We start from the raw sequence: 23,602 nt of genomic DNA, 5'->3' as shown, positions 1-23,602 counted from the left end.
TCTTAGAGGTCTTTTCCAACCTTAAAGATTCTATGATTACTTCTGCAACTGCACTAACCATAAGCATCCAGTTATTCTAACTATATATGCATGCATATCCAATTAATCCTTACAAGTATTTACTCTTTTTATGCATATAATCACTTGCGAAAGACCCAAAAATTAATCTGACAAATGCATGAGTCTGCACTGAAGTTATAAGTACAAATGTGTATAACAATACGCTTATTGCGGCTGTACATCTAAGGTTGAACAATTTGTGTTGTATGCAAAGATGATATAAGCTATCTCTTCAGGTTTTTTCAGCAACCACAGCAATTGCATTGTCTGAAAAGAGAGCTACAAATTATTGTAGTACATCTGTCCCATCCTTGGAAATTCCCAGTTCTTGTGTATTAGTGAAATTGGGAGCTCTGAAAAGGGATGACTTTTATGGTAATCTTGCACAAGGATAGCATGGAATGAAGAAAAGGCAGGTTGAACTGAAAGGGGAAAAGACACCTGTTGATTATTTTGTTCTATCTGCAAGGGAAGCCAAAATTATTCTGATAGTTTTTTTCTATGAGCAAATGCTATTTTATTTTTTCAGAAGCTGTGCCACTTCAATTTACTGAACCGTTTTTCTCATGAGAGTTTAATTTTAAAATGGTTGACACATCCTAACAGGCTAAATACAACTCAATGCACTGACATTAGTCAAAATACTTATTTTTACTGAAATTTCTTTGAGACAAAGTGGGCATAGTACCTGCTAACAGACTGAAAGATCTACCTCCAGCATCCTTCAGTTTACGTTAGCCTGATGATTTTAGTTAAACCCGATGGCACCTCTTAGCATCAATAAATCTAACAATCCTTGCTAGTCCATAAAAAGCAGCTACTTGGAGACAGAGGCTCAACTGCAGAAAATTGAGAATGTGCCTTTCCTCCCGTCTTCAGGTGCAAACCAAATGAAAGCAGTGTGGCAATGAGATTCTGGGAGATGTTGATATAAGAGAGAGGAGAATCTTGGCCTGCTCCATCAAAGAGAAAGTATCTTTTCTTACTACTTAGTTCCTTCCATTTTCAAATGAATGTTCCTTTGAATCACCCAGAACAATGAATAATTCTTTTGTAAAACAAAGGTTTGGAGGGAAGACTCAATATGCAAGTTACTGTTTCTATACAGGTCAACACACCAGCTATTTTAGCTACAAGTAATTGAGTTATTCCCAGACAAGATAAAACAGCAATTTTCAAGGTGTGGTCAATAGATTCCTGGGAGCACTTCACTACAAGCAGCACTTAAAACTTTTGTATGAAGAACAGCTGCACACCACATACCTGTTCCCGTCTGCAGCTTTTAAATCATGTTTTTTAAAGCCCACTTTTTTTCCCTTCTAGTTATTGCCATGCAAGCAATTGTTGTGGTAACATTACGAATTACACAGAAAAAAGAAAAGTTCTGTGCAAGGCCTTCAACAATTTAAGATCACTCCCATAGAGATAAATATTACATCTAACAGCTGGATTACCGCCCGGGGCAGAAAGCTGAGCAGTTACCGAAACGATTAATTTTAAATAGCAGAGTTGCTAAGGAATACTTATTTCTACATCATGAAATAAGACAAAACATGAAGAGTAAGATTTAATGATTAATTAAATTATCACTGAACTCAGCTCTTACACTTCTTTTTTTTCCTCATAATTATGGAAAACATTTGGTTTAGGTAATCTGTATTTAAACAAAAATACATGCACTGCACAAGGATAAAAGCAACACTGAAATTGCGAAGATTTTAATTTCATGTAAGAAGTTAAAATAATGCATTAGTGGAAAAGTGTAAGTGGGAATATTTTAGTAGTCAAAATAAATATTTAATAAAAAACACACCCCCAAGACAAAGTATCAAAACAACAGAACTTAGTATTTGGAAGGACACTATCTACACTTTCTTGTGCTAAACACTGCTAAATTCAGTGGCTTTATTATTATCACATTGCCTTCAGCAATCATTGCTTGTATTAGTGTTGTAAAAAGCAATGAGAATAGAAATACTGTTCCAATGACACAAATAGTAAAGCCAGTTTGCTATAAACAAGGAAGAATTTACTACACCAAGGAGTCAATCCACAGGCATTGATACAAAGTCAACAAGGACTACTGCATAGCATACTGGTTACTGTACCAAAAGTGCATTTATCAGCATTCAACGAACTGGGGGAAAAGTGAGAAAACCACCCTTTTCTATATATTTTTAAAAAACAACCAGATGATTGACAGTTGAAGAAAAACCTCACATTTCCTTTAAAAGTAAAAGCATAGTGTGAAGATCTTAAGAGCACCATAAAATTTCTATCAGATAAAACAGTACAAATCATTAGCATTGTAAGTAAAGAACAATTAAAAGGTTATTGTATCATTCCATATTTAGAATGTAACTGAAAAATTTAGTGTGTTGTTGCATCCTCCTATACTACAACCAGTAGCATTTTGATGATTTTTTTGTTAAGTTCTGGAAACAAATAATGCAAAGAAAAACTCTTTTTCATGTATAGCAGAGGTCTAGAAAGATGTAAACTGATGATGTGTAAACTGAAATGCAGACAATGTTAATACAAACAGATTTATATGGGGGAAAGCAGCAGTGTCTGGCTTATCCCATTAATTCTCCACTCAGTTCTTATACTGATTCTTTGAAAGTAGCATTACTGAATATCCCTGACTACCAATGATTTTCATGAGTGCTATTTTCTCACTATTAGGATTCTGCATTTCAGATTATTCTCAACCTTTTTTCCTTTGATTCCCACCCCATCTCCCACATCCTATTTAAAAGTTGCAGTTTTCTCACATAAACCATTGTAATGCCTTTTGCTGCTTGCTAAGTGATATGCAGTCAACATTATTTCTATTTTCAAAGTACTGAAACCACTTTCCAGTTGGATCACATATTAAACATTTAAAAATAGTATTCTCCTCTTATTCTATTGTGGCATAATAAAGGCTATTCACCATTTAATATACGTTCAATCTCTTCTAGTCTTTTCAAAGCAGCAACTCTCTTTTTCTCAATGTCTTTGATTTCTTTTGTAGATTTTTTGGGAGTCTCTTTCTCCATATTGTTTTTTTCTGTTTGTTTCTTATTTTTTGAGTGCCCTTTATTGTTATCAACTATTGTTTGGGTGGGTTTCTGCTCATTTTTTACTCCTTTCAAATTCTGAAATGAATTTTTTTTCTCTTCTGCAGCTGCAGTTGCAGTCCCATCTGCTGGAAGCAATGACTGTTCCGTAGCACTAAGTGATGCAATTTTACTTCTGACTATGTTTAAATGACGCTGAATATACTCTTCATGAGGTGCCAGTGCTAGTGTTTCAACCAAACATTTTTCCGCTTTTATTAAGTTTCGTTCTTCAAAGTAAACCACACAAAGATTATGTTTTCCTTGTACATTTTTGGGATCCAGTTCCAAAATTTTTTCAAAACACATTTTTGCTCCAACGATATCCTTCTTTTGGTTCATAAGGATATCTCCTTTCAAAATCAGACCTTTGGTATGATCTGGGTAGTATCTCAGTAGGTCTTCCAGGACAGGCAAAGCCATCAATTCTTTTGCTGTCTGCGAATAAAGCAGTGCCAAATTGAACAAAGCACTTCGGAAGTTTGGCTGTAAGCTTATAGCTTTCTTCATCCATGCCTCTGCTTCCATATCTTTTTTATCATCCATTGCCAGCATACCCAAATTGAAGTACCCATTTGCATCCTGTGGTTCTTCTTTCACATAATGTAATAGTCTTTGTTTAGCTTCGGGTCTAAGCCGAGCATCACCTAAATGACAGAAAAATTCTAGATTTACTCTGACGGATTTTTAGACCAGGCCTCTAAAATGCTAATTTTTATACAAATTAAACACAATTGTAAAAGGGAAACAGTTTAAAATGCTGCTTTTTATCATTGCTATGTAACCGTAAGAGACATCTACCTTCTTTACAGAATGAAACTGCTTACAGTTGACTCGTAGCCAAAGTCAGCATAGTTATTCTATTATCTGTTCAATTATATTTAGGTTTGGTATAACAGATACAAAAAGTGCCTCTAGAAGTTTAAGAGAAGTTATTTCCATGTACGGTTGAGCAGATGGAAGGCAAAGAAAACATCAGTTCTGACAAACCAGCTCTTACAGAGGGAAACTTGGAGTGGAAGATGCCATTTTGTTAAAGATAGATTCAAAGAGTTTAAAGTCAGAGATCACATAGGGTGACTTCAGATGTAGCCAGGCTAAACTATCTTCTAACACAAAACAATAAAATCTAACTCCCATATTTTAATTTGCATCAAAGTTTGGAAAAGATATACTAAAATATTCTTATCTGATAATACTAGGATTAGCTAGACTAGCCTGTAGTCTGTGCTATTTTTTTGAATATTCCAGTGAACATATTTTAGTAAGGAATTCCAGGCACAGACTTACTGAAGGATGGGCGAGCAGGGAGCTTATTTTAATTGCCTTCTTTCACCTCCTGAAACAGCACTGCACCTTCCCGCAGGAATAACTGAATACTAGATAGCTAATACTTCTGCTTGTTTGAAGTCCCTTGTGCTTTTACAGACAAGAAGCAAGGCATTTCTTGTACTACCTAACTTACAATGTGAGAAGAGATGGAGAAAATCCATTTGCATCAGCTCCAATCAACTCTGTATTATCTCTTTCTTAGGAGTAGTTAACCATCCCAACAAAAGGGAAACAAACCTTACTAGGTACTTGCCAAATACTCTGCAACAGCCTGAATTCACAAAAAGGCTTACACTTACCCATACAGCTAGAAAGCTATATATATAAAAAAAAAAAAGAGTCATGAAAATCCGATTTAATTCACCCTAATTAGCACTATTACAGAGGAACCTATGAAAATATTAACATTTCCTAGGGCTAGATTTAAAGCCCACAAAAGTCAGCTATATTTTTAGTCAATGAAAAATTAAATCAATCAATATAAATGTAAAACAGTTACTACACATATTTTACTAGATATGATTTTTCAATATTATATAGGCACAATTTTGAAAATGCTTGTGTAACACTATTCTTTATATAAAATGTTGTTTTGTAAAAGAGCACTTATATTAAAGATGGTGATCAGCTAAGGTACATGTACACTTTGCACAAATTCCATACACGACCAGTAAGTTAAAGCTATTACAATAAACAGTTTCTTCTTTCTAATGCTACAAACTTCTGCTTTCCAAAAATAAAAGTCCATTAAAAAAAATTAAATAGTATGGCTCCTATAAATGCAAATACACAGTATTTATAAGGGACAACTAACATACCAGATTCCTGCATTAGCAGCGCTGAGTTGAATAATGCTAGTTTATGCGCTGGGTTGAGTTCTAGTGCTCGGTTGAAATTCTTCAGTGCTTCTGTTGGATCTTTCAGTTCAATGTAAACAATTGCCAAGTTGTACCACAGGTCTGCATTGGTTCTGTCTAGTTCCAGAGCTCTAAGATAAGCTTCCTTAGCTTTCAGAGGTTTGTTCATTTTTAAAAGTAATTCTCCCCTGTTGAAAAATCAGATTTAACATTCAACTTTTATTCATACTAATATGAAAATAATTGGCAGGTTTTTTTAAAAAGTTTGCCTTCCTATAGACAGTAAACATGAGATAACAGTGTTTTACCTTTTTTTTTGTTCATTCGTTTGTTTTAAGCACAAAACAATACAGGACCTTCTTTACATCCCATTCCCAAAGCTTTCAGCTATCAAAAGTCTGTATACAACAAATGCATATGCAGGACAAAAACAAAAAAAGAAGTGATCACAGATTTCTGATGTGGGCTGTGTAATTGCACTGCAACAACTACAGTTTAGGCATCTTTGCACCTCCCTAAGTCCCAATGGGAATCACAACTAACAAAATAGCGAACAGAAGCCTCAATACCCACAGCCACATTACTTATATCTAGTTAGCTGACATTTATGTGCTTTTTTGTTAAGTATGGCATTTTCTGGACCGCCTTTAACAAAGAAGGATAAAGAAAGCTCCATGATTCAGACTAACCAAAAGCTTTTTAGTTCAAAACTAAACTAGGAGATTAGAAATTTCAGTTTGAGATTCATAAAGAAATCTAATGGAAGCATCTTGCTATACAATGTTTGAATACGCAGCCTCTGTGGAAACACATCACTTGAAGCAGGAATTTAAAAGAACAGAGACTTGTAATGAATAATTGATTACTGCCCCAAATCTTCATCTTCTCATTTGGAAATTAATCCATTCCAGCAGCTAATTCAACTGTACGAACTAAATACTGTTCATAGCACTGCAAATACATAAATGTTTATTCAAGAAAATGTATATAAAATTTAAAAAGATACCTGCTGATGTAAGCCTGCTTGAAATCTGGTCTCATACTAATTGCTTGTCGATATAATTGATCTGCTTCTTCAAGGCGAGATTCATTTGCTCTAATTAAGTTCGCAAGATTGATATAAACATTCAGATGGTTAGGAGCAACTCTTGCTGCATACTTTTTACCTGGAATAATCTGTCAAAAAGAATGTATGTATCAAACACATATGAGTAAAAATATGAAAGAAAATCAGTATAGATCTCCTCTTCACTCTGCTACATTTGTTTTAGGGTTTCACCCCTAAAAATATCAATTCTTCTTTCCCAGAAAATCATACGAAACTATAAACAGAGTATTTTTTTCTTCTTGAATTCTGTAAAGACATACATGACTTTTATATCTTATTTAAGAAGTCAGCTAATTAAGCTCTGGTACTACCTAATTGGGCTCATGCAGACAGCCATTAGAAAGCAACCAGACCTCGCAAAACTTTCCCCATTTAGACAAAGAATATTTCTTAAAGCTTAAATTGACGTTCTATCAGACATTTTCATTCCTTTTGTTAACCCTCCAGCCTAAGAGAAGTGTAAAAAATATTTTACCAGCCACTGATATAACAGATGAAAAGTAGTCATTAAAAATAAAAATGCTATGACATTGCAACTGTTGTACTGCTTATACTTTATCCATCTGGAATCTTCATACTGTTTCAGTATGAAAACATTTTAATGCCATACTTCTACTCAAGGGACTGCTGATTTTTGTTGTCAGTCTCATTTTAACCTCAGCTTTTGTTACCTTCATACGTTCTCCAAAATATTCCTCTCTTTCTCCTAAAGAGCTACAATAAGTAATATTTGCTAGGTATAAATATAACAAATAGTAAAGGTAACAAAACACGTATTTTCATAAGTATGTTCAGGCAGGGATTTTTTTTTGTTGCTGCTGCAGCTACCTTCTCCCACCTCCAATGCTGCATTTAAGCCTTCTCTTGAGGCCTCAGAAACTCAGTCATCATCACTGTATTAGCTGTAATTGAAAATAAACCCACTGTGACTAGAAACTGTAGGTGTACATTTAACTGCTGCTTTCTTTTATATCCTCAATTTCAGAAAAAAAAACCACAAAACCACAGCAGTATAAAATGTAACTTAAAATAGTTTTAACAAAGAAGTTCCAAGTTAGCAGTTTTAACAACCATGATTGTATACAACCTACTCTTTTAATAGGCAGGTTTTAAAAAAATACCTAACGACTTCAAAGTATACAGCAACACAGAGTTTCAGGAAAAATACAAAAAAACCTATCATGAATATAGGTCTGATAGAGTTCCCTCATGTGGTGGTAGGTAAAATAAAGTTACTAATTACCTGTGGCATCAATGATTTAGCAATCATGTATGATTCTTCGGCTTCTTTAGTTTTGTTCAGGTTTTTGTAAGTTCTTCCTACATTCATGTGGGCACCAATATCATCTTAATAAAAAAAAAAAAAAGAATGGTATTTCAAATACTTCCATGCATGAAAATAAATATCTATGCCTTCAGAGTAGCGTGAAATACAGGTACTGCATAAAGGCCAACAACAGAAAAAGCAATTCTATTTTTTATCTTAATTATGAAGCTAATAATTTAACCATGAACCAAAGATGGATTATAAAGTTACTTGGGAAATGGTAAAAAGTTGGAGGTCATACTTCCATGTATCTATCTTTAATCTCTTGCTATAGTAGAGGCACATAAATTGAAGGTTATTTGTTAGGCTTCTAAAAGGAAAAAGGAAAGGTCCTCCAGTACTACCTAGAACTTCTTTTGCAACAATATGTAAAATAGAGTAAATGTGCGCTTTGATACTATCTGGATTTTTAAATTTTTTTATATATCTCAGTTTTAAATAAGAAAATTAAATGATAATTATGTTTCATAAGAAATTACAGTTTAAGTTAATTCAGAAAGAATGTCATCCAGATAATAGTTTTAAATGGAAAGTCTGCATCTTTTTATAGATAGAAGCTTTTCTGGAGGACTTTTTTTGAGTTTATTTCTAAAAAACTATGGATCAACTAAGTATATGACATTGTTTCATGTTCAGTTGGAGGAAAACAGATCATTGAGAAAATTTTGTTAAGCAAGCTAAGTATCCTGAAATTCTAGCAGTGCAGAGACACCATTCAATGGGAACTACTCAAAGCTTTTACCTGGCTGCACTTGTGTGGCTTGTATAAAGAATTGCAGAGCTCTTTCAAAATTCTTTTCATTTTCTAACGCATGCCCCACATTGTTCCATAGTTTTGCATTGTTCTTATTTACCTAAAAACAGGAAAAAAGGTACCAATGCATATTAAGCTGAAATTACACAACTGATTTTTTTTTAACTATGTCTTACAGACATAAAAATGAACAGCACATGACAGATTTCATCAAGCTGCTATATGTAAAGAGTAACAAAACACTACATACAGTAGGATTACACTGAACTTGTTGCTTGACATCCATTTTAGTTATTTGCTCCTAGAAATACTAAACGTTAATACTAACTAATACTAATACTTAACTAATACTAACATTATAATTGTTATAGGATGTTGTACAAAGTATCCTATCGTGCCATATGCACATTGAAGAAATTATTCTATGCAAACTTTCTGTGGTTTTTGTACTGAAACATATTGTGCTTTCATCCAGATAGAGAATACATTCGACTGCTTTAACACAAGAAAAAATTATCATCTATTTCTTGCACGAGTTCCCATGTGTGCATCATACTGCTTTTAAAGCATTCCCAAAAGCAACTAATTAGATGTTAATACTGTCAAAGTAGAAATCAAAGTGGCAAAACAAGCATAATTTCTCTCCATTTTTATCATGCTCTACCGCAGCTTTTTAAGAACAGCAATACAAACTTTCCATCATCCTTTTCAAACAGAATACAGTACCTTTAAAGCTGACATAAACAATGTGTACTCTGACTCCCAATCCCAGTTTCTGTGCAGTGTTTTTAAGGCATGAGTGAATAGTACCACAGCCAAACAAACCCAAGAAATTTTTCTTAGCACACTATTAAAACAAACAAACAAAGACTTGTTATAAGCACACAATCAATTCTAATTTACACTAGAATAAGTATCTCATATACTAGGTGTCAAATAAGCTGAGGACTATATTTGTAAATGGTATATTCCAATTTATTTGCCTCATCAACAAATGGCATACTCCAAAATTTGAAAGAAAATAATGTCCAATTTCAAGTTAATTTTGTTATTTACCTGATGTTTTGTTATCACTGTGTAATTCACTTAAGAACAAAGGCAGTCCGCATAATGTAAACAAAAAATATATAAAAAATTATACTTCTATTAGAGGTTATCTGTAATTTAAGGCCATGAACATGATCACAATGTCACACAGTGAAGTTCTTCAAAACACTGTACAAAATGTTAAAAAATTAAAAAAAGCAACTAACATATCATCCCGTCCTTTCCACAATTCCACACAAATTCTTTACTGCATATATCACCAATCTTTCCCGCACTGTAAAACACATCTTAATAGAGAGATCTGCTGTGGAGACGACCCAATCTTCCATAAGCAACTAAAATAGTAGCGCCTCTGTAATATCTAAATAGGAGAAAGGTTTAGTGTCTTTGTAGCAACTTTATTTTTAAAGCTGCAAATTGGGGCAGAAGTCATTCTCTGTGACAAGCTTGTCAGGAATAATCATCTAAATTTTGTGCAGTTTATTTTTCTGTAGTTTAAACATGACTGACTTTTAACCACAACAGATACAAACAATATGCTTTAACACGCTGGTCATTTGGTCTCTGAATTCTAACTGAATTTGAAAAAACATGTTAAACATCCAGTAGCCTTCCTAAAATTATGAATATCATTTTGTTTTTAAATATCTCCTTCCTGAGCAGACTGTTCACCATTGCCAGCTAGTTCTTATACTTGACTCACATGACAGCTGTTCACACTGCTACATACTTCACCAGGGTTTGCTAAAAACTGAAAGGTTCCCCCCCCTCCATTTTTAAGACATACAAAATGCAGTGCAGACTTAGACTACTGTGCTTGGTTTTAAAAAATATTAAAAAAAAGTAGAACAGCAGAATTAAGAGAGAAATTCTAAAACATTAGCAAAGTGACCAGTGAGAACTGGCACATATAGTAATCTATATCCCCACCAGTCTTATAAAAAAGTTGGGATTTTTTCCACATATTTCTAAAGCTAGGAGCCTTCTAAGACTTTTTAGAGTGCTGGTTCCAGTATTTTTGCAAGAAATGAAACTGCTGCCCAATTCTTCCTCTCCAGCCATCTTCTTCTGGTTCCTTGCTTTCTTTCACATTACTTTTTTTACTGCCCTGTAGTAGGATTTGTGATAATACTTTCTGCTCACTTCCACAAGGTATCACTAATTTCTCATTATCCAGAGCTGTCAGCTTTGGCAGCATCAGTTAAGTTATACTGCAAGGCCTCACCTCTAATGATAGCCGACAACACAGACTGGGAATTGCTGCCTTTCCATTTGTCTGAACTAGCAATAGGATGCCACTGGGGTAACAAGGGTAAAGCATCCAGGTATGTGCAGATCAATGTAGAAGATAACAGAAAAAAAGAAAAGTGTGTGCAAAACATGCTTTTAGAGCAAAATTTCCTACAGAGAAACTGTTATCAAAAAAATTCTTTAGTTTAACAAATACTGAATGGCTCTAATACCCATTCCTAGCATGGCATGTCTGAAAATTTAATCAGTAAAAGATATTTTAATATGCTGCAGACTGATATACATGCATTATATAACCTTCAGACAGTAATCACCTTTGAATAAGTACAAATCAAATCTGGCCAAGAAACTTTTTTGCCTAATCCTTAAAAATACCTAGGATTTAAAGAGAAAATATTTATATTTCTTCACAGAAAAGAGATGGGTTATACTACTAAGGCTAATAGGTAAAGTCTATTTTGTAGCAATGTACAATGTAAGTTACATCACATTCTAAAAATGTTTGGTGCAGTCAGAGGGTTTATATATATATATGTGTATGTATGCTTATAAATATATATATTTTTATACATGCATATGTGTGTGTGTATATATATGTATATGCGTGTATATATTTTAAAGAAACAACTAACATCCTCAGAATAACCCACTGGTCTCCTAATAACTTTCTTCTTGTCATTTGTCCACGACTGCCAAATTGTTTCTTGGTCATTGCTCTGTGTTCATTAAGAACTTGAAACAGATTAAGAGCTATAACATACTGAATTCATAGAACCGTAGAACAGTTTGGGTTGGAAGGGACCTCAAAGATCATCTAGTTCCAACCCCCCCGCCATGGGCAGGGACACCCTCCACTAGACCGCGTTGCCCAAAGGCCCACCCAACCTGGCCTTGAACACTTCCAGGGAGGGGGCATCCACAGCTTCTCTGGGCAACCTGTTCCAGTGCCTCACCACCCTCACAGTGAAGAATTTCTTTCTCATATCTAATCTAACTCTTTTAGTTTAAACTCATTACCCCTCATAAACAGTCTCTCTCCATTTTTCCTGTAGGCCCTCTTCAGGTACTGGAATGCTGCTCTAAGGTCTCCCCAGAGCCTTCTCTTCTCCAGGCTGAAGAACCCCAACTCTCTCAGCCTGTCTTCATACTAGTAAAAGCTCTACTGGGAAAGCTTGCAGTTATAAATATGGTTATCTTTTAAGAAATTAAGAGAGGTAAGTTAAACCAGTTATAGGTACCACTTACACTACCTTACCTTTTATTTGATAATTTCTTCCACCCATGTGCTACTAAAATGCAGAATCCCATGCTAGGAACATACAACACTCGTTCTGCTACGACAAATCCAACAGGAAAAAAGAGGTTTGATGCAGGAATGAATGGTAGCACTATTAAGCAGAGTGCCTAGAAAGGAAATGCAAATGAATTAGTAATGAAGATTAGGCAGTGACAACTGTACCCAAGAAACAAATTACAAAATCACAAAAAAAAATAATCCCAGAAAAACAAACATACATAGTAGAACTTTGAGGGGTTTTTTTTGTTTGTTTGGGTTTTCTTTAAAACATTAAGATCTGTTTTACATTCAGACCACTCTGAAAATGGCAAGTTTTAACCTGCGAATGACATTATTCCTTACTTAAGGGCCTACAAATGTATTTACTTTTCTATACTACAGAAAACAGCAGCTGTATGACAAAACACTAGGATCAAAAGCTCAAATTCAAAACAATGTTTAATGAGAGTTCCACATACAAAAACATGACAGTCTGAGAACCTTGGACATTATTTTTTTATAACAATTAAAAATTTATACTAGCTTATATAACGCATAGAGGAGTTACTTTTACAATACACTGAAGTCCATTTTTAGTTTCTGTAAAAAATGTGAGTAACAAAAACCAGAATCAGCCACTGAATAAACATCGGTGTTTAGATAATACACTAAGGGGACCCTGAAATATCTAAAATGACAGTGAACCGCATAATTGCAGCTCTTATGTTGATGACAGACATCTTAACAACAGGTATGTTTATTAAAAGAAAGAGAAATCCATCTGCTGCAAAGGAAGGGGACATGACCATTCGCTTCAAGTTCCCAGGTGATAGTTAAGTAGCAGCTTTACGATCTCTGGTACCAGAAGAGACTTAAATAATTATTTCAAAATATCTGGCCTCCAGGTTACAAAACCCAAAATCCGTACAGAAATGGAATATTTCTTTGAAGAAAGAAAGAGAAATTTTCTAGAAATTTTCAATACAACTGGCTGTCACCTTCTGTCTATATTTAAGCGTAACTGCCTTTTCCACACTAAAATAATTAACACACCCAGTCTAAAAGTCAGTCTCAGATGTCATATATAAAAATGCTACGCTGATTTAAAACTTCAAGTAAGATTTTAGCTCATATTTCAAGGGAGCAAGAATATGCACATGGATCACTAACACAGCTCAGCTGATCCACAGCAATTCATTAAGCTACACAAAAATCAATACATAATTGAGCCTTGAAGAAATCACAAGCACAATATAGAGAATATGTTGATTACCTAGGGACAAGATTTAACACCATTTCACATTCCTCTCCCTTTCTCTTCTACATTTTTATAGTACATGCTCCTTATAGAACACCTACCGATCTGTAAAAGTAAAAGCCTCAACACAGATCTCTATTAAAATGCAGGATTCATTATGCTATCTGCAAGTCAGTCCTCAGTTTTTAATTTAGTTATAGTAAATGCCTTCACACTTTTGGGGGTGGATTAGGGGAAGTGAAGGTATCATTCTCTATTTCATTCTATTCTGAGAAGCCAAACGCATTTGTGAGTACAAAAGCACGTTCAAAGTGTGCTTTAGAAACAATGTGCTGTTTTGTAAATGTTTTTACTGCAATGTGAATAAACTGTACTTAGCTTTATAATCTAAAATATAACCTAAGCTTGTACATAGGCTTAAATGAATTATTTTATGAAATCTTCTGATAAACTGATTTGAAGTCACCTCTTAAAATCTTAAGAAGTTACTGGTTTATATCATTGCTTAAAAATGTAGGTTGTTTTAATATAGTAAGGACATCGGCCCCACAGCCCCATGAAGTCAACACATGTGTAGTGAAAGCCAATTCTTTCCAATGAGTTTGAACGGAAAGGATTCTGCAGCTGATACAGAAAGTGTTTGGTCTCCACCGAGCACTTATGATCTAGGCATCTAATAAAAAGGTTTTTGCATGTTCTGCTCTGTGCAAGTCCTCTGATGACAAACATTACACAACATTGTGCCGAACTTCTCTTTAGATCCTTTTGCCTCTCCTTAGTACACTGTCCTTCAAGAACAATTTCTTGGGCAACAGACTCAAAGCCCTGCTGCAGGTAAAAATGCATTCTCTTCTGTTCGTTTATGCTTTCTTTTTATCATAGTCTTTCAGCAGATGCAGAGGCTTTGTTCAAAAAATATCCTGGTCAAGACAACTGAGGGAAAAAAAAAAAAAAGAGACAAATGATTAAAATATGTACGAAGGAAAAAAAAAACATATGACACAACTCTAAAATATGACCATAAGCTATGAAGAGTATCTGAACTGCTAAGTAACCAGTCAAAAGTGCACAAGGCAACATTTCAAAGCCTGAGGTGTAAGCATAAATAGTAGAGAAGTAAATATTGCTAAATTTAGAAGTACTGATGTCTTGGCACAACACTTAAAATTTTGTGTTAAAAAACTTGCTCCAAGAAGCCTAAGGATACCTGCCTGTTCCTGACATTTGCACAGTAACAAGACACCAAAGTTTGCAGCTGAGTAGCATGGAGTGCGGTCTTATCAGAAGACAGGTAAAGCACCTTTGTTTGGGACACTTAGCAAATATCAAAAGATACTAAAAAGCTTTTATTAAATTTCGCCAGCCAACAAAGGAATATCTATACCCAAGAAATTTCATGACGAAATAAACAAGGGCCACAAGGGCCACGATCACCACTTGATTCTGAAACCTACTGAAAAGCCACCAAAGTAATTCTAGATCAGTATTGTTCTCAGTACTCAACATTTTCAATATGTAGAGCATAACCTATTTACAAAGGTCACTTAGTCTGACAGTCAAGTGACAGGGCTAAAGTAAACAGAAAATATAAGAGAATTTAACTGCTCATACATTGTTTCCAGGGCATGTCCTTTACTAATGTAAAAATAACTGATTACTTCAAACAGCATAATGACATCAACCTGCCAAAGCATGTGTTCCGATTTATAATATACAATACCATTTTTTGTTAGTTTAGTATTGTCAGTTGGTTAAAAAAAAAAGGCAATTTATCTGTTTTGTCCTCTCCTAGTTCTGTTATTTTGAAAAGACAATTTTAGAACCTATGGCAAAAATGAAAATATGACAAAATGAAATACAATGTACCCACTCACCAGAATTATTTTTCCTGGAGATGACTGGTACTAAACAGATGAAAACTGACTGATAATGAGTCCTTCAACTTTTGCATCTCCCAGTAATGAGTTCATCCTCTGAGACTGTACTTGGGGAGAACTGTGGAATTCTCTGAGAGAATTGTACTTGGGGAGAACTGTTCATCCTCTGAGAACTGGCACTTGAGGAAGTGGGAGAAGGAATCCCTTCTGTCTTGTCGTTCAAGCGGTACAGCACCAAATCCATATCCACATCAACAAATACAGAACGACATGCTTAGACATAATTGTCACTTCCCTTCTCTTCTTCATTTTGGATCCCTCCTTTCCATTTTTTTTTGCAAAGTCCAAATAAACATCTTTAATTCTGCAGCAGGTCTAAAGTTGTACATTTTCTGATCTCATAAACAAAAGTAACTTGAGACATTTCCCTTCAGATCAGGCTTCAGCATAACATCTCAGGGTCTCACTGAGCTAGTTAGTGGAAGAGCCAAAACATGCTAAAGATTTGTAATGGCAGAAGCTCTTTACAAAACCCTTTATTGCTCCTTTAGAGTGAGACTCATTAGCGTGAAACATCAAACAGTGCAGTACCAACTGCAATAAAGCCACCATTATACTAATACCATGTGGCATCCATATGGATAGTACGTAGAATTCATATCTGCCAGGGTAGTAGTTTATTTTGACCAGCACAAATTCAGGCCTTTACTGGCAGAACTGAGAACAAAGTGTGGAAAAAAGTTTTTTAAAACTAGTAATTCAACATAGCTGTCGGGAACGTTGCCATTATCTGTGTAAATTGGCATCATAAATAAAGATTCACTTTCTTCAAAGACACCCCTATGATTTGTCTAGGAAGTCAGATTGAGAAGCCATCAGAAAGAAATTGTTTTCTCCTCCTCTCCCTTGGCAGACTATCCAGTCTACAACAGGACATTAATGACTTACTGGAAGGCAGAAAAGGGGTTTGACCTACAGTGTTGTTGAATGTTATAGTATGTAACAATTAATTTTTAATATAAAATATTGCATTCCCATTTCCTAAGAAATTAGCTTCCAGGTACTTAGATATTACGTCTGAAAAAAACAATAAATCAGCATTGTACTGAAGGTTATATACACAACATAGGTACATATTAAAGGAAAACAACTTTCATTAAAGACAGATTATACTTTGTTAAGCAACACTGAGGCTCACATGCTGGAGTGAATAATCTCAGAAGACCCTTCCTATTAAAAAAACCACTTGGAATATCAAAACAAATATCAAAAAAACACCCTCAAACAAAACCTGATACAACCTTAGCAAAGAAATCCTTAGTCTTAAATTGTGCGTAAACATTCCCATCTATCTGAAACTTTTATTGGCTCAGTTACATATTAAAAAAGTGTATTTCTGAAGCAGACTAAGATCTATGGATGCAGGTTTGCTGTACACATAATTGCAGCACTGATTTAATAAAAACCATGGTATAAGGTAATTACTAATATTGTGAAAATTTGCAATGGAAATAATCAAAAAGATGACTGGATCTGGATGAAAAAAAAAACCTAGCTCATTTGCCGCTTTCCCTTTCCTCCAAAATATTCTTTTCTGTTAATCCATTTTAGTTTTAAGGTCATATAGTACTGAAAAACAGGAACTGATCTTACAGATTGACAAAAATAGTTTTTCCTTAGAATATGGAAAAGACTACAGAACAGTGTCTTTGTTAAAAGAACAACAAAAGAGGAAAACTTATACTCCTAAATACCAAAGTATGTCCTTTTATACCTAAGAGAGAAAATCAAGTCACTTGCTAAATATGCAGCATGACTACTGACATTTAAATGAGGTAGACAATTTGCAGGATTGAAATGCATTCCAATCCTTAAAACATATTCAAGTTCTATTGAAAACCCCCATTTGCTAGTTGAGTTCTGAATACCTGAGAAAGGCTGCAATACAGTTTGCAGAGGAGCACATTTATTCTCATCTTGTGCCTCTTCTTCTCCATCTCATCCCTGACAGTCACATACTTAATTGCAATTTAACAGTTTTGTTGCTACAATAATTTTCCTCTTTTCTTATGTGTTCGTTCTAGCCCAAAAGGAGATGCATACAGTATCTCCAGGTCACAGCAGATTACACATGTGATCAAGCAGCCTGAGCCACTTACACCCCTAAAAAAACCGACAAAAAAACCCGCATCCTTCATACCATCAATACAGTCTTGGAGGAATCCCCAGGATATCGGAGACTGAAGACAATCAAAGATCCCAGAAAGCAAAAGAAGGTAAGGGTGGCAACATTTCTAACATCCAACAAAGACTCCACAAGAGGAATAGTTCCCATTGTCCAGTCACAGCATAATTCTGAGGGGTTGAGAAGCAGCCAAGCATTTACAGGGAGGAGGTAGTTGAAAGTCAGCTGCCTTGCTGGGGATGGACTAACAGCAGCTGGGTTATCAAACCTAAAGTAAAAGAAAGGAGAAAAAGAAGCTTTTAATGAAAAGAAAAAAAAATATGGTCTTGATCCACTTTGTGCTCAGAAACCAGCTTTAGATTCATATCTAGAACAAGCAATTACAGACATGTACAATACCCTAATCTTCCTGCACTTGTCAGGTGTGTAACTTGAGAACCATGCACAATGATTCATCTTAGCACAGGACAGGGCCAGTTTAAGAAATTGGTTTGGGATATAATCAACATAAGTTTGAAGAAACAGAATGATTTACACCTAAAGCTGGGTTGAGTGGTCCTTGTTTATGTTTTTAATAGTTTGCCTCATTTTTCAGGGAAAATATTAGATTCTTGTATTTCTACATTGCTCACACACTTTTAAGATAAATTACAGTTTTTCAGTTCTAACATTATTCATACAAATTTATCCTCAGGCACCATATCCGAAAGTCAACCATGCTTTCTGCATAGTACATATCTAAAAATCAAAAAGTTATTTCCTATGTAGAAGAGGAAAAACTTATTAAGAGGTTTGGAGTATTCAGCCAAGGGTCAAACACATAGTCAATAAAAAATACTTTAGTAATGAAACAATTTCTTAATTACTAAGACAAACTAACAACTGTAAGTTTTTAAAAATTAATGCCTGCTCAGATATCTAAATATTTTGGACATTCTTGTAAACAGGCACTGAAATATACCATTTATCAATTTCACAAAAAAAAAAAAAAAAAAAGTAATATTGTACAGTCAGCACTTACCAATATTAAAATAAGTTCATAAACACTTAAGTTCATGTATCTTTGGCCATTTTATTCAGACCTCATTAAGCCACATCTTATTTATCAGTGTCTGTAAATAGGAGACACTTTACTATTACCTTGTAAACACTGGGAGTTGAGACTGGATAACCTGGACTCTGACAACTACAAGCAGCAGTGTACTGAACATTAGGACTATGAGCTTCAACAGTGTTTGGAGCATAGAGTAAGGAATACTGCCCTTCCCTCGAAGAATCTGTACAGCTGTGTCCAACAACACTGGCAAGGTATACTGCAAAGGAAAAAAGTGTTTATAACCAGTGTGCTCATTAATCTCTTAGATAAATATGAGCTACCTCATCTTTTGTTTCCTTGGTTTTCCCCAAATGCCTGCTCCCAATAGTTACTTAACTCAGCTTCTTAGAGCTTTCACGACAACTCCCCAAAAGAAGTCCACCATTCCAATAAAAAGTAACTCTATTCAAGTACTCTTGCTAACACTATCACACCTGAACTTGTATGCCTGTAGTTTTCTATATTTCGCACTGACAGATTAAAAAAATTGTACCATCTTCAGAGACTTCAATAAATCAAGTATAACCATGAAATAGATTTTTGAAGAGGAGAAATCACTATTTTTAGAATTATCAGCCCTTCTGAAAACTTGTCCTTATAAACAAAATATCTTAGGAATGGTAGAAATACTATTCACTTCCTGAATAGCCCTGGATTTCTATTTTATGCCTCTATTGCAGTTACTCATCTCTCCCTGTCTCATGAACATTACGATCTTGCACCCTTCCCCCTTACATACCCTAATTTCTTGCCTGTGTAGCTCTTTCATAATGTCTTCATGTCTTGTGCTGGGGATGATTTATTCCTCCACATATACTGGTTGGCTGAACTACAGCTACTGATAAGTTTTTGAGAACTGCTCTAAGTCTTAGTTCACACTACACCTGTGCCCTCAGAAGCAGCTTCAGTTTATCTTTTCTACTCAGTTGACTTACACAAACTTGTTAAAATTTCATGGAACTAAGGACCAGATCAAAAGTTACTAAAAGAAAGGAAGAGTGGATTGAAAAGTACGGTCACATACTGGTGATTTCCTCAGAAATCCAGTTTGAAAATTATATGCTTATTCACTAGACTTGCAAAGGCAATAGTTACAAGCACACATATTTCTGTAAGCACAAAAAAATGTGATTTTGATATTTTGGCCTTGAATACGTGTGGCCAAGACAGACAATCTTTCGGCTTTTACTGGTGCAGTTCTTGCAAAATATTCCTTCAAGTAATTGAAGAGTAAACTAAAAAATCTTCTTAGAATATACAATCGTACATTTTTAAATTGCATATGGTTTGACTACCAAAAAGTCAAAAATAATTTCAGTGCAGGAACACCTTGTTTCTCTAAACAAAACCAAAAGTTACTATTAACTTAAAGACTTATCAATTCTTAAGATGAAACCTATCAGATTAGATATTAAATTTAAAAGTATTCATAGAACAACAAATTTCATAAGAATATTATTGATTCAAATAAGACTACTCCAAAATGTCTGGTTATTCATTAGAATGTGATGAAATGCATTTATATATAATATGTTCTCTATTTTTACTACAGGAATTTAAAACAAATAATCCCCCATCTTTATGTACCTCAGACTTTAATCAGGACTGTTACATGCTAGTCTTTGTAAACCTCAATCAATTAAAACCTTAGGTTTCCATTAAGACATGTCAGTTCTTTATTGAGTGTATTTGATAACATCTCTGTATGGCATGTAAAGGACAAAATAGAAGTCACTGGATTTCCTCATCATGAACCATGTATGTTAAACATTAGTTCAGATGAAAAAAATCTGAAAAATGTAACGAACTATAGTTAGCTTGAACTCATAAAAGTCAGTGCTGAAATATGACACTTCAAAGTACTTAATGTCTCATTGCAGAATTCCTAAGAAATTAAATTTATTTTTCAACAGCTTACCCCTTGAGCAATAAACACTTCATACACACAGCATATCCCCACCACCGTTATTCCTTGTTCTTTACACAGTGTTGCAACAGCTACTAGAAACACAGTCACTGCAATTGGAGTCCACACTGCAAATAAAGAAGGCATTATTGAAAATGTTCCATCTTACAACAAACCCAAACATTTAGTAAAGTAAGTTAACCTAAAAAGTGAAGACTTTGGCTCTTTATGTTTGAAGATGCTATGTTCTATAAACTTATTCATTATGCCATTTGTTATTAAAGGGGAAGACTACCAGCTTTACTCTATAGACAATAGTATAGATGTATCCACTTTAAAACCCTCCCTTAACTTGAAAGAACCAAATTAAAGCCAAAGGACTGATCTATGATACAAAACCAAAAAAATCCAATCTTTTCTAATTCACCAGAACACTCTTTCAAATGGAATATTCCATAGGGAGTCATGAATTTTCACAAGGTCAACTTGACTTTGGAAAAGAGGCAAGTCTCTTACATTTCCATTGAAACTTTGCAGCTTACTTGTGACCATCTGAAGCGGCTCAGCATACTTCTATTTACTTGCATTAATAGAAGTCAGTGCAAGAGTCTCTTACTCTAGGTGTTACAAAACAACTGAAAAAGTGCTGAAGTCTTGAAGAAGAAAAAAGGCAATTTATAATGGAAAGTACTATTACATGGGTATCTTGGGGCTGAAGGTTTTTTGGTACACATTTGCTGAATAACCAGTACACCTATATTACCATTTTATGAGCTCTAGTATAAGTGATACAGAGTCAATTATTTACCTATGGTATTATCTGGCCCTTTAGATTTTGTATATGACAAAAAAGCAGCTAGAAAAAAGATAGATGATAAAAGCTCTGCTCTGCCCACAACTCCAGTTACCTGAAAAAGAAAAAAAAAAAAAAGATTATTCCTCTAGTGACTATTCTACTACTAAAATAGTACGAGTGATAGACTATCAGGATATGCACAAACAAGATCTGCAAACCAAGCAGAAAAGGCTAAGAAGAGTAAGGCTGCTTTCAGTTCACTCAGTATTGAATTCAATAACAGGATGATACAGGTGACTGGTGGCCACCTGTGGCCGATGTGCCCCTGAGTAGCACCATTAGCGAGACAACTGAGAAGCTGTACTTTTTTTATCTTTAGTAACACCAGCCACAAATACCATTTGAGGCAGAATTTGGGCACGATAACAACTGCTTTCGTCATAATATTTTGCAGAAACTAGCTTTCATCAATAGCTTTAAGCAAAGCCTGACAAGGACTGTTTTACAGATACATTCTGCAGACAGGTCACCATATTAACGGTTACTGCAGTAGCCATTGTGCTGACCACAGTACCATTTAGGACTGCCTTTCTTCCTCATTTGTCCTCTTCTGTAATGCCTCTGATTGCATCCAAATTTTTTTTGCAAGTAAGCTGGCTGAAAAATGGCATGCTATCCCAAGGTAAACAGCGATATTTAGCTAAGAAAACCTCATAGCTCACTATTTAATTATGACTGACTTTCAGCCACTGGGACCCAGCTCAAAGTTTTTATTGCTAGGTACATTCTTGGTCAAGCATGATTGATCCAGCACATCATAAAAAGAGTAACTCAATATTCAAGGTCACAGTGTAAAGAAAAGCATTCAAATCTGAATTTGAAATCATGCTCTGGTGCTTCCGTTGGGAGTAGCATACGTTTACCAAAGGACTCATTGAATCATGCACAGACAAAGCATGTTTCACAACTGAAAGTACATCAGATTTTATGTTAACATTTTGGATAGTATACAGGTGTTTGTTTCCAAAATGTCTTAATATGTTTCAAGGATTCTTCGTCTGGATTTCAAAATTGTCCAGCATTAAGACAGAAACTAAAGAGAACTTTGTCTATAGATCAGTTGAAAGAGACTGTGAGTAAAGCAAGTATATTGGTGTGCCTCCACAGTCCCCCGTCAACAAAACAGATTCTGTTTCTGGATACAAAGGTGACTTATGAGAGAAAATTCCAGCATTCACAAGGTTATTTGACATCCTGTAGCTGTAACAGTGGTCAACATACCTCTGGCCAGAACAGTAGCAAAGGTGCTAGAAAGACCAAACCGGAATTCCAAGACAAGGACAAATGAGATTATGATGCTGTTATTCAACTCGTTTCCTCAAAAATTATTCTGCAGAAAATTATGTATTACCACAACAAGAGCCCAGCTTCTCTCTGAAGTCAAGCAGAAAATTATTTTCTATTTATCCTGCTCTGCTGACTTCTCCAGGAAAAATCCATTTATCATAAGACAGGTAAAGATTTGAAGTGTTTATGTATTGCATCTGCTGTTTCTCCTCTTGCACAGAAGGAGTAGTAAGTAGGAGACTAATTTGGAGGAATTCAAATCAGATATATTTCAATTATCAAAAGATACAAAAAGTATCATCAAATTATATAAAGACTGGGAATGAGACCTGTTTTGGAGTTTTCACTAAAGTCTGAACAAGTTAAGTTGGCACTCAAGTCCCCAGTTCTCATTATTACCTCCTCTTTTCCATGTATGCAAACTTCCAGTTATTTTGCCTTTTACACACATGCACAAGTCTCACTTGTCAACTCTTATGAAACCTTTCTTGGTTCATGTTAGGCAGAATTCGCAATGCAAACACTTGAAAGGATAAAATGCACTATTTCTCAAAAGCAGAAAGCTTAAATTGAAAAAGGTGAAGAGAGGAGGAAGAAAACCCCTTAACTGATTCTTCACCGAGTACCTAAATACAACAGCAAGGGAATTCAACTACAATTGCACTTAAAAACACAGAGAGAGTCTCCAATTTCAATACCGCATCAAGTTCTACCAATCACAGTCTTAAAGTGCCCTCATGTGGCTAATATCAAGAATTACACACTTATTAGCAAATTGCTTCATAACTGTACTTCATAACTTGTAATACCTTGCCTTACACTATAAGCTTTCATTATACTGTTTTGTAGGATTGGTACCATACTTTTTGCTAACTGTTGCACAGTACTAAAAGCAACTGTGTTACTGTTATCTTATATGGAATCTGACAGTTCAAACATGATAAAGAATCATCATATTTGGAATGAAAGCGATAAAATTACATAGGATGATCTAAACCATGAACCACTAAGGTAAGTCACTAGC

At 34.9% G+C, this 23,602-nt stretch overlaps 1 protein-coding gene and 1 long non-coding RNA gene across 13 annotated transcripts in view; both read right to left on the bottom strand.

Annotated features, from left to right (window-relative positions):
* Positions 1–1,614: 1,614 nt before the first annotated feature.
* Positions 1,615–23,602, bottom strand: part of TMTC3 (transmembrane O-mannosyltransferase targeting cadherins 3) — a 34,080-nt gene continuing 12,092 nt past the window's right edge. For 11 of the 12 annotated variants that reach the window (XM_075748143.1, XM_075748095.1, XM_075748117.1 and 8 more), the window contains 11 exons: positions 21,244–21,343; positions 20,448–20,563; positions 18,574–18,746; positions 17,449–17,701; positions 12,093–12,241; positions 9,266–9,386; positions 8,528–8,639; positions 7,702–7,805; positions 6,357–6,526; positions 5,312–5,538; positions 1,615–3,808 (listed from right to left, as the gene is read on the bottom strand). In XM_075748143.1, coding sequence (XP_075604258.1) covers positions 2,988–3,808; positions 5,312–5,538; positions 6,357–6,526; positions 7,702–7,805; positions 8,528–8,639; positions 9,266–9,386; positions 12,093–12,241; positions 17,449–17,701; positions 18,574–18,746; positions 20,448–20,563; positions 21,244–21,343 — 2,346 coding nt within the window. In that variant the 3' untranslated portion in view covers positions 1,615–2,987. Of the gene's footprint in view, positions 3,809–5,311; positions 5,539–6,356; positions 6,527–7,701; positions 7,806–8,527; positions 8,640–9,265; positions 9,387–12,092; positions 12,242–17,448; positions 17,702–18,573; positions 18,747–20,447; positions 20,564–20,862; positions 21,092–21,243; positions 21,344–23,602 lie in introns of those variants that run through there. The other variant, XM_075748178.1, reaches the window with a different exon arrangement.
* LOC142601004 (uncharacterized) lies at positions 13,893–15,375 on the bottom strand. The gene is made up of 2 exons (XR_012834549.1): positions 15,246–15,375; positions 13,893–14,304 (listed from the first exon to the last, which is right to left on the bottom strand). It is a non-coding gene; the product is annotated as an uncharacterized LOC142601004 (long non-coding RNA).

This window comes from Balearica regulorum, chromosome 1 (assembly GCF_011004875.1).
Source record: "Balearica regulorum gibbericeps isolate bBalReg1 chromosome 1, bBalReg1.pri, whole genome shotgun sequence".
In the NCBI taxonomy this organism is placed as follows: Eukaryota; Metazoa; Chordata; class Aves; order Gruiformes; family Gruidae; genus Balearica; species Balearica regulorum.
Note: the sequence above shows the minus strand (reverse complement) of the source record. Positions and strands in the feature narration are given on the sequence as shown.